The 11,340-nt window shown below is 49.1% G+C and overlaps 1 protein-coding gene across 1 annotated transcript; it reads left to right on the forward strand.

The window, feature by feature from the left end:
• The first annotated feature begins 519 nt into the window (after positions 1 to 519).
• Positions 520 to 10,098, forward strand: LOC116677028 (uncharacterized). The gene is made up of 8 exons (XM_032507746.1): positions 520 to 590; positions 1,368 to 2,272; positions 3,008 to 3,107; positions 7,696 to 7,933; positions 8,146 to 8,252; positions 8,372 to 8,500; positions 8,591 to 8,625; positions 9,539 to 10,098. Exons 1-8 carry the CDS (start codon positions 520 to 522, stop codon positions 9,733 to 9,735), a joined length of 1,782 nt encoding a protein of 593 aa, XP_032363637.1. The 3' UTR covers positions 9,736 to 10,098.
• Positions 10,099 to 11,340: the final 1,242 nt, after the last annotated feature.

Below are 11,340 nucleotides of genomic sequence, written 5' to 3' on the forward strand. Positions count from 1 at the left end.
TAATAACTAAAAAATTTATAAATATATAAACACATATATGTTTGTTATATATATTATATATACTGTATATATATTATATGCATATAATATATATAAATTAATATAATATATAAACATATTTACACACACATATATATGTATACGTGTGTGTGGGGGTCAGCAGCAGCTCGTGGTCGGCTCTCAGAGGAACGCAGCAACGCTTCATACGAGCTCTGTCCTCACACTGCTGCTGCCACGGCGACCAGGAGGACTCAAAGACACACACACACACACACACACACACACATACACACATACACAAACACACACACACACATACACAGTGAGTGCTGAGGTAAACAGTCTGAGGTAATCTCTTTAATCCTCCTTCCTCTGTCCCAGCGACCAATCACAGTCTCTGGTGTCATCTCTCCCTCCCCCACCCTGTGTGTACGTGTATGTGTGTGTGTGTGTGTGTGTGTGTGTGTCTTTTGAGTCTCCTGGTCGCCGTGGCAGCAGCAGTGTGAGGACAGAGCTCGTATGAAGCGTTGCTGCGTTCCTCTGAGAGCCGACCACGAGCTGCTGCTGACCCCCGACACACAACACACTCTGTGAGTCACACCACACACACACAGACACACACATACACAGACACAGACACACACACACACAGACACACACACACACACACACACACACACACATACCAGACACACACACACAGACACACACACACACACACACACACACAGACACACACACACACACACAGACACACACACACACAAAGACACAGACACACTCACACACACACACACACACACCCCGACACCACACACACACACACAAACAGACACACACATACCACAGACACACACACAACACACCACATACACACACACACACACACACTCTGTGAGTAACACACACACACACCCCGACACACACACACACACACACACACACGACACACACCCCCACACACACACACAGACACACACACACAGACACAGACACACACACACACACACACACACACACAACACACACACACACACACACAGACACACACACACAGACCAGACACACACACACACATATATAATACACTCACACACACACACACACACACACACTCTTGGCCTATAGCCTTGTAACCCAGCAGTTTCTCAGGGTTTGGACCCAGATCCTCCTTTCTCTGTGGAGGTCTGTGTTTATAAAGGGAACCCAGGCACAGTCATTAATTATATAACTCAGATTCTCCTGTAGATCAGCTTTCATTTGTTATTATTGTTCTCTGCTGATTCATCTCCTTGTCTTTGTGTAACCTCTTTAAATCAGCCTGTCTGTCTGTCTGTCTGTCTGTCTGATCTGGTGTCTGTCTACAGGTCAGGGGTCCGGCGGCATCCTGTGGTCCAGCTGAGGTCAATAGGCGTGGCTTCTCTCCTCAGGGACTTGCCGGGTCCTGAATCAGCTGTTGGGTCGTCAAGGAGACGCCCAGTGACGTCTCCGACGCGGCGTCTGCGATTCGAAGATGAGACAGAGACCGAGGCAGAGTCTCGGTACCTGGATCGGCAGCGCCAGAGGACACAGATGGGTGTCCTTGCCTCTAAACCCGACCTGAACCTGTACGTCAATGGCAGGCCAGGGGCACATGGACACCAGGGGCCAGGGCTGCAGGGGCCAGGGCTGCAGGGGTCGGGGGCACATGGACACCAGGGGACAGGGCTGCAGGGGCCAAGGCTGCAGGGGTCGGGGGCACATGGACACCAGGAGACAGGGCCGCAGGGTCCAGGGGGACATGGACACCAGGGGGCGAGGCCTGCTTCTGACGGAGAGCACAGAGGACGGACGGCTCCGTGGGACTCCTGTGGGACGGTTCTGGGAGGCAGAGTCAGCCTGAAACCTTGTCCACACCCAGAGGACCGGGGGCGGAGTCCCTACAGGCCCCGCCTCAGCCTGTGGAGTGAGCCAATCAGAGAGACCTACATCGGCTCTGTTACAGCGTGTGATCGAAGTGGGGGAGGGGGCAAGAGTAGGAGCACCAATCAGAACATGCCCAACACAAACCTGCCAATCAACCCCTACCCCCCCCAGCAGCTGGCCACACCCCTCTCCAGATCCTTCTCGTCTCCTCAGAGCGTCAGGCTAAACAGCACGCAGGCAGAGCAGACTCTAAACCACAACCAGAGCTTGAGCTGGGAGGAGCTGGGAGGGTCTGCAGCCAAGCCCCACCACCAGGTCACAGAGAGGAACCGTGTGGATCCGAAGTCTCAGAGCTCAGAAACAACAGGTGAGAAGCATTTAACCCAGCAGACAGAGGCTAGATTCCCAATAAAGACCCTAACCCAGGGGACAGAGGCTAGATTCCCAATAGAAACCCTAACCCAGGGGACAGAGGCTAGATTCCCAAGGGTAGTGGGTCAAAACCTAATTGAGGAGTCTTCAGGGTAGTGGGACAAACTAACTGAGGAGTCTTCCATGTAGTGGGTCAAACTAACTGAGAAGTCTTCAGGGTAGTGGGTCAAACTAACTGAGGAGTTTTCCGTGTAGTGTGTCAAACTAACTGAGAAGTCTTCAGGGTAGTGGGTCAAACTAACTGAGGAGTTTTCCGTGTAGTGGGTCAAACTAACTGAGGAGTTTTCCGTGTAGTGGGTCAAACTAACTGAGAAGTCTTCAGGGTAGTGGGTCAAACTATCTGAGGAGTCTTCAGTGTAGTGGGTCAAACTAACTGAGGAGTCTTCCTGTCCGAGGTCAGTTTGCCTTTGTGCAGTAGGGTTAGAGCAGAAAGTGAGGTCAGTCCTTCCCCTGGCCAATGTCCCCTTCCCAAGCGCTTACTGAAAGCCACAGCGGTAACCCAGGGTGGGGACAGAGTACAGGGTACATGGTACAGGGTAAGACCATTGGTTGGTGGTTTTGCGACAGTGATACCGGCGTCTCATTCAGGTCAGTGTCCAACATAACCTAATACTTTTCCAGGGGAATCAGCTGTATGAGAAGGACAACTCAACCTGTGATTGGTTTACAGCTGAGAGCCAGGCCCCACCCCCCTCAGGCAGCAGTGATGGACAGGTCAAACAGCCAATGAGAGCAGAGGTTTACAGCGACTACACTTCACATCCTGAACGGTGAGTTTCAACCCAAACTGCAGGAAGTTCGGATTAAACTCTAGTCACATGTAGACTGGAAACTAAGCTGCAGTCAAGGAAACTTTATTATAAAGACAGCAGTTACCCAACATGACATCCATTAATATCCCAACCCTAACCCCTAACTCTCACTCCAACAGTCTCCAGGATCTCGCAGCCTTTTTCTGAGATTGTTGGGGCCCAAAATGCCTGATGTTGTGGGAGCTTTTGTAAAAAATTGCAGAAAGTTTCAAAAAAAGTTAATTTTTTTAATAGTTCTTTAAATATAAAAAATAAACTTGTTTTGGCCAGAATAATTGGATGATTGGTCAAATTTGCCAAAAAGTTGTGATGATTGATTAGATTAGATTAGATTAGATTAGATTCAACTTTATTGTCATTACACATGTACAGGTACAAGGCAACGAAATGCAGTTTCGGTCTAACCAGAAGTGCAATAGCAGTAAGTGCAGAAATAAAGTAAAGTTTGGGCAGAAACTATCTGAATTAAAGTGTGGTGGAAAGTAATTGCATATTACAGTTAAAGTACGGTAGTGCAGATGTAAATGTAAACAATTGGTACTGTAAATAAACAGTCAGCAGTGCAAATTGAAATGTAAGTAGTGCAAAAAGGTAAGTAGTGCAAAAAGATGCCGATGTAAACAGTCGTTACTATAGTAACAGTCAGCAGTGCAGGTGAACATTGTAATATTGCAGATAACAAAATGGAGGCAGGTGTGAGGAGGGAGAGGAGAGTCTATCAGTATATGAGGGGAGTGGGATCAATGAGGAACGGAGTTCAATAAAGAGACAGCTCTGGGGAAAAAACTGTTCTTTAGTCTGCTGGTCCTGGTCCGGAGGACCCTGAAACGCCTGCCGGAGGGCAGGAGAGAAAACAGTCTGTGGGCTGGGTGAGAGGAGTCCTTCAGGATGCTGCGAGCTCGATGCAGACAGCGTTTCTTCTGGATGGTCTCGATGGCGGGTAGTGGAGTCCCGGTGATGGCGGGTAGTGGAGTCCCGGTGATGCGCTGGGCGGTTTTCACCACCCGCTGCAGTGCCTTGCGCTCTGCCACAGAACAGCTCCCATACCACACTGTTGCACAGTTGGTCAGGATGCTTTCTATTGCACAGCGGTAGAAGTTCACCAGGAGAGTCGAGGAAAGGTGATTCTTCCTCAGTGTCCTCAGGAAGAAGAGGCGCTGGTGAGCCTTCTTGACCAGGCAGGAGGTGTGGTTGACCAGGACATGTCCGCCGAGATGTGGATCCCCAGAAACTTGAAACTGGAGACACGCTCAACAGCCATTCCATCGATGTGGATGGTGTCGTGCGTGCCTCTTGGCTCCTTTCTGAAGTCCACGATGAGCTCCTTTGTTTTGGTGGTGTTGAGGAGCTGGTTATTTTCAGTGCACCATGTGGCCAGGTGCTGGATCTCTTCCCTATAGGCAGTCTCATCGTTGTTGCTGATGAGACCAATCACCGTAGTGTCGTCCGCAAACTTGATGATGGAATTAGATTCGTACACAGGCTTGCAGTCGGAGGTGAAGAGGGAGTAGAGAAACGGGCTCAGCACACAGCCCTGTGGTACACCAGTGTTGAGTGTGATGGACGTGGAGCAGTTGGAGCCTGATCGAACATTCTGGGGTCTGTTGGTCAGAAAGTCCAAAATCCAGTTGCACGTGGAGGTGTTGATGCCCAGGTCTCCAAGTTTGGCTATTAACTTAGCCGGGATGACAGTGTTGAATGCTGAGCTGAAGTCAACAAACAGCATTCGTGCATAAGTGTTCTTATTGTCCAGATGTGTGAGCACAGAGTGCAGTGCCATGGAAACCGCATCCTCTGTGCTCCTATTGCTACGGTAGGCGAACTGGTGTGAGTCCAATGTGGATGGTAGCGAGTCTTTTAGGTGTGCCAGGACCAGCCGCTCAAAGCACTTCATTACAATGGGTGTGAGTGCTACAGGGCGGTAGTCGTTAAGGCACTTCGGGCTGGAGTGTTTTGGCACTGGCACAATGGACGTGCATTTAAAGCATGTTGGTACAGCTGCTTGGGCAAGAGACAGGTTGAAGATGTCTGTAAAAACTCCAGCGAGCTGCTCCGCACATGCCCTGAGTACACGTCCAGGGATGTTTTCCGGTCCAGCAGCCTTGTGCGTGCTGATCCTGCTCAGTGCCCTGAGTCAGGTCCAGGGATGTTATCTGGTCCAGCAGCCTTGTGCGTGCTGATCCTGCTCAGTGCCTTGCAGACATCTGTGGAGGAGAGTGTGATGGGGGGGTGGTCAGCTGAGGGTTTGAGCTTGGTGGCAGTTTCTCTGTTGTCTCTTTCAAAGCGAGCATAAAAGTCATTAAGCTCGTTCAGGAAGTTGACATCAGTGGCTGCGGGGGTGGAGTGAGTGGGTTTGTAGTCACTGATGGCCTGAATGCCCTGCCACATGCATCGAGGATCAGCGTTGGAGAAGTGTCCCTCTATCTTCAGCTTGTAGCAGTGCTTGGCCTCTTTAATGCCCCTTTTCAGATTTGCCCTGGATGTGCTATAGGCCTGTGCGTCTCCTGATCTGAAGGCAGGATTGTGTGTCTTCAATAGGAGTCGCACTTTCCTGTTCATCCATGGCTTCTGATTTGGGTATGTGGTGATCTGCTTCTGGGTTGTACCATTGTCTATGGGGGTGTTAATATAATCCAGTACAGAGGAGGTGTAGCAGTCAGGGTCCGTGTGAGAGCCACTGGTGGCTTGAGAAGCAAACGTACTCCGGTCTGTGTGTAGAAACCTATCCTGAAGGGATGGATCTGCTCCTGCAGGCCACACCTTGATGGTCTTCACTGATGGCTTCACGCGGTTGATGAGAGGTGCATATTTGGGGGTGAGGAACAAAGAAAGGTGATCTGACTGTCCCAGGTGGGGGAGGGGTGTCGCGACGTAGGCTCCAGCCATGTTTGTGTAAACATGGTCTAAAGTTTTGTTTCCTCTGGTGTGACAAGAAACATGCTGGTGAAATTTTGGTAGCACTGACTTCAAGTTTGAATGATTAAAATCACCAGCAACAATAAACGCAGCTTCCGGGTGAACGGTCTGTTGTTTACTGATGGCTGCGTGAAGTTCTTTCATAGCAAACTTGGCGTCAGCGTCCGGGGGAATATAGGCTGCAGTGATAATCGTACAAGTGAACTCCCGTGGTAGATAGACCGGTCTACATTCAACCAGGAGAAACTCAAGGTTAGCTGAACAATGTCTCCCGCCAACAGCAGAGTTTGTGCACCAAGCTTTGTTAATGTAGATGCCCAGACCACCACCTCTGGTCTTGCCGGAGCCATCTAGTGTTCTATCCGCCCGGAATGTGTGGCGTCCCGCTAGCTCGATAGCATTGTCCGGTATTGCGCTGTTTAACCATGTTTCCGTGAAGATTATGACATTACAGTTCAAAAGTCTCATACTGTGTGTAATGCTGAGTCGGATCTCCTCCATTTTGTTCATCAGCGACCGTACATTGGCGAGGAGAATGCTGGGTAAAGAGAGCCGGTGTGGTGTTAGCTTTAGCTTAGCTCTTAGTCCTCTGCGCTTCCCCCGCCTTTGTTTACGATCTCGACGCCGCCTGCGTGCACTTCCGCCCGGCCGGGCAGAGTGCGTAGCCTCGGGTCTTCTGGCGATCTCAGGAAGGAGTCGAAGGTTGTCCGTAAAACTGTCGGAAATTTGCGAACCAATGTCCAAAAGCTCACGTCGGTTGTACGATGTAAAGGCACAACTGTTCTGCACGAACAGACCCCAAATGAGGAAGAAAAATACCGCAAAGTAGCAGAATCTGGAGAGACCACGAGCCTCGCGATGTACTCGCGCCGCCATCTTGGTCGATGCGAATTGGACGAATTTAAACAGCTAGCTACCATGTACCTGCTACCAGAGGGCAGCAGCCTGAAGTCATAAGTCCAGGGGTGACTCGAGTCAGCAAGCACAGCTTTGGCCTTCCCAGTGGCTCTGGCTCAAAATAAAAGAGATAACTTCCATACATCCATTTCACGCTGCTGTTCAGTTGTTAGCATCACACCACAGTCCACCCCCCTATCTGAGGTCAGGTCTTTGTGACAGCAGCTCCAGTTGGGACCCTAAACTTCCCTTTCCTGAGCCACATTAGCCAGCTCTGACTGGGTTGACCAGGAGGCCCTAAGGTGGCCCCCACGGGGTATACTTACCAAATGCTGATCCTCCTCCCTAGGGAGGCACCCAGGAGGAATCCTTATCAGATGCTGATCCTCTTCCCTAGGGTGGCACCCAGGAGGCATCCTTACCAGATGCTGGTCCTTCACCCTAGGAAGGTATCCCTACCAGATGTAGGACGTGGCACTTTTTTTTACATTAGTCAGAGGAACATGTTATATGTAACATGTATGTTACGTTTGTACCTTCAAAAGGGACAATATTGTATCTTTGAGGATGAAGTATGTTCCTCAGGCAAATGTACAACAAAGTACCTCTGGAAAAGAAACAGTTTTGAACCATTCCTGTTTTAGTGGGCACCCCAGTGACAACGCCATTTTGTCCATTTAGTTGTCCCTTGGGTGTAGGTGGGTGCTGATGGAATCTTCTCTGAATCCTTCAGTGTCAGCAGAGAAGAACCAGCTGGTCTTTCTCTGCGTCGTCTTTTCTCCAGCGTCAGACTGAGCACGACTCGAACTGGCAGCCTCGACCGCCTCCGCTCACGGCCCCGTCGCTCAGAGTCTGATCCCGCCCCTCCAGAGTCTGCCCCCGCCCCTTTGGAGTATGACCACGCCCCCTCTGGATTGGTTTCCTCCTCCAGCCTGCTGAGGAAAACACCGTCTGTTCAGTCGCTCAGTTTGGTGAGAAGATTAGTTATTATATTTTATTATCTTCTTCTTCTCTGACTGTTTCCTGTCTGTCCAGCAGGTGTCCCCATTCTTCTTATTCTTCTCTGACTGTTTCCTGTCTGTCCATCAGGTGTCCCCCTTCTTATTCTATGACTGTGTTTCCTGTCTGTCCAGCAGGTGTCCCCCTTCTTATTCTATAACTGTGTTTCCTGTCTGTCCAGCAGGTGTCCCCCTTCCTGAGGCGGTCTTCATCGGTTCAGAGTTTTTTGTCGGAACAGAAGAAGAAAAAGAAGCAAGATCGTTCTGCTGACTACAGACCAGCTGCTGACCAGTAACCATTAAAACCTGTTTGTCTGTCTCTAACCTGTCTGTCTCCAACCTGTGTCTCTAACCTGTCTGTCTCCAACCTGTCTGTCTCTAACCTGTCTGTCTCCAACCTCTGTCTCTCAGCTGTCTGCAGCGGTGTCTGAATGTAAAGGACGTCGGTCGTCCGTCTTCCGTTCGTCCGGTCGGTCGAGTTCTTCAGGTTTCTGCTGACGGGTCGATTCTGTTGGAGCTCAGCCAATCAGAGAGCAGCAGGTTACAGCTCAGCCAATCAGACAGCTGCAGGTTGGAGCTCAGCCAATCAGAAAGCAGCAGGTTGGAGCGCAGCCAATCAGAGAGCAGCAGGTTGGGCATCATCATCAGCCGGGGGAGAGGACGAGGTAAAGTACAACAAGTACTGACAGTATTACTGACTAATGACAATACTCCTCATCAGCTGGGGGAGAGGGCGAGGTACAAGTACAACAAGTACTGACAGTATTACTGACTAATGACAATACTCCTCATCAGCTGGGGGAGAGGGCGAGGTACAAGTACAAGTAACACTACAAGTACCACTGACAATACTACACGTACTACTGACATCAACTGTTGGCATTTGAGCACTATTATTTACGTTACATATATTATTACATTTTGTGCAATGTTAATAATTTGGAGGTATCCATTTCCGTTTCCAAATGTAAGCTTAAACATGATTCAGTGCAAATATGAATAGAAAAACCTTAAAATGTCTCAAATATATTCAATATACCAATCTGGATCCTCTGTAGACGGGTTAACGTATTAAACCATGTTCTGGATCCTCTGTAGACGGGTTAACGTATTAAACCATGTTCTGGATCCTCTGTAGACGGGTTAACGTATTAAACCATGTTCTGGATCTTCTGTAGACGGGTTAACGTATTAAACCATGTTCTGGATCTTCTGTAGACGGGTTAACGTATTAAACCATGTTCTGGATCTTCTGTAGACGGGTTAACGTATTAAACCATGTTCTGGATCTTCTGTAGACGGGTTAACGTATTAAACCATGTTCTGGATCCTCTGTAGATGGGTTAACGTATTAAACCATGTTCTGGATCTTCTGTAGACGGGTTAACGTATTAAACCATGTTCTGGATCATCTGTAGATGGGTTACCGTATTAAACCATGTTCTGGATCCTCTGTAGACGGGTTAACGTTTTGAACCATGTTCTGGATCCTCTGTAGACAGGTTAACATATCAAACCGTGTTCTGGATCCTCTGTATTCTGGATACTCATTAACGGATACCAACGTGTGTCCTGCAGGTGTGTATGTGGAGGACATGGTGGACAGCGGCACGGAGAAGTTGTATGCCGGCCTGCTGGCTGTGGGAGACGAGATCCTGGAGGTCAACGGGGCGAAAGTGGCTTGTCTGAGTCTGGACCAGGTGACCCAGCTGCTTACCGAGAAGCCCTCTGCTACAGTCCGGCTGCTCCGGCACCGCAGGACGCCTCCACGCTGAACAGACCCAGTACAATCACCTGACCACCAAAACAACCAGAAGGACCAGAATGCTGATTGAGCAAAGCCACAGGACCTGATCCGCTGGACACATAGAGAACCAAGTGAACCGAAAAGAAACTTTAACCTCACGGCCTGAAACTTCTGAGCTGCTTGTGGTCTAACCCCAAACAGATCCCAGACTCTTGGGTTTTCACACTGCACTTTGTCTTCTTCTCAAACATTAGCAACACTGAGGTTAGGTTAGGGTTAACCTAATCTATTTACCTAATCTAACCTATTTTGTCTGCAGTATTTTAGTCTGTGCAGTTCTCCTGGATTATGTTTATATTTTGTGACAAATATAAAGAAATGTAGACCTGAAGTTTAGTCTCCTGTTGATTCATTACAAACTATAAGTAATCGGTTTGTTTATGTTTTTTAAAATCATATTTCTTTAAAATACAGATTGATAACCTGTCAAGTTATTAATGATCACAGTCTGCAAATGGGTCAAGGTACGCACAAACCAGCCAGAACCCAGTACTGGGGAGACGGGGTAGGAACCAGGCCCGGAAACACACCACAGTACCAGAATCCAGTACAACAGCTGGTGAGACGGGGCAGGAACCAGGCCAGGAAACACACCACAGTGCCAAAACCCAGTACAGCAACTGGTGAGACGGGGGAGGAACCAGGCCCTGAAAAACACCACAGTCCCCAGAGCCTCCAACCACCAGAAGCAACATCCCAAAGTAGACCCTCAAAGTGGCGCCTGCTGCCAACAAAGTGTCATTGTGGCAACAGTTTGATGATGTTGATGTAGCACAGAAACACAGCCAAGGGTGGTGTGGACCAGAGGCTCCAAACCATGAGCCCGTTCAAATCAGCCAACCACAACCAACCAACTCAGACAAGAGCTGAACCTGGCAGAACTTAGGGGTTTGGTAAGGGAGAGGCTAATCGCCCATCGGTGTGCTGAGTGGCCCGTAGGCGCAGCGCCTTCATTACAGATGTAAATGTAAATGGACTGTTATAGCGTTTTCTAGTCTTGACTACTCAAAGCTCTTCTACATAGTACAGGAACCAGTCACCATTCACACGGATTCACACATTGACGCCGAGGCTGCCACCTGCTTATCAGATCAACACTCACACACATTTACACTCAGGGTTCAGTGTCTTGTCCAAGGACACTTTGACATGAGACTGCAGGGCCGGGGATCAAACCACCCTTTTTAACACAGATAAACCCACCCTTAAGGAAGTCATCAAATCTGCCAGAACATCATCAACACCGGGCCCAAGTGAAGTTCCTACACAGACACCTTGGTGCAGAAAGAAGGAGTCCCAGGGTGTATTGAACACCCAGAGTTGGTGACACAGCTGCTCCGAGAGGAACAACAGAGCAAAGGGCTTGGCCAAACTTACCAGTGCTTGGGGCTTAACCTTGCTAATGTTTATAGATCGATACCACACAAATTGGTGGAATTTGCCCTGGCTCCAGAGAAGATTCAAAATCTAATTCTTGACTATTATAACAACTGTAGTCTCAGAGTGTCCTCTAGGACTCTGGGAATCGTTTGGAGACGGTCATTATCACAGGCTGCACAATCTCTGTGTTCTG

This window comes from Etheostoma spectabile, unplaced genomic scaffold (assembly GCF_008692095.1).
Source record: "Etheostoma spectabile isolate EspeVRDwgs_2016 unplaced genomic scaffold, UIUC_Espe_1.0 scaffold00004243, whole genome shotgun sequence".
Classification (NCBI taxonomy): Eukaryota; Metazoa; Chordata; class Actinopteri; order Perciformes; family Percidae; genus Etheostoma; species Etheostoma spectabile.

Bases quoted from the DNA above. Each gene is read 5' to 3' on its own strand.
- LOC116677028 (XM_032507746.1), top strand. From the start codon at position 520: ATGAAGCGTTGCTGCGTTCCTCTGAGAGCCGACCACGAGCTGCTGCTG. The intron at 7,934-8,145 runs GTGAGAAGATTA...TCTGTCCAGCAG, and splicing joins CTGTTCAGTCGCTCAGTTTG to GTGTCCCCCTTCCTGAGGCG. The intron at 8,501-8,590 runs GTTACAGCTCAG...AGAGAGCAGCAG, and splicing joins AGCCAATCAGAGAGCAGCAG to GTTGGGCATCATCATCAGCC.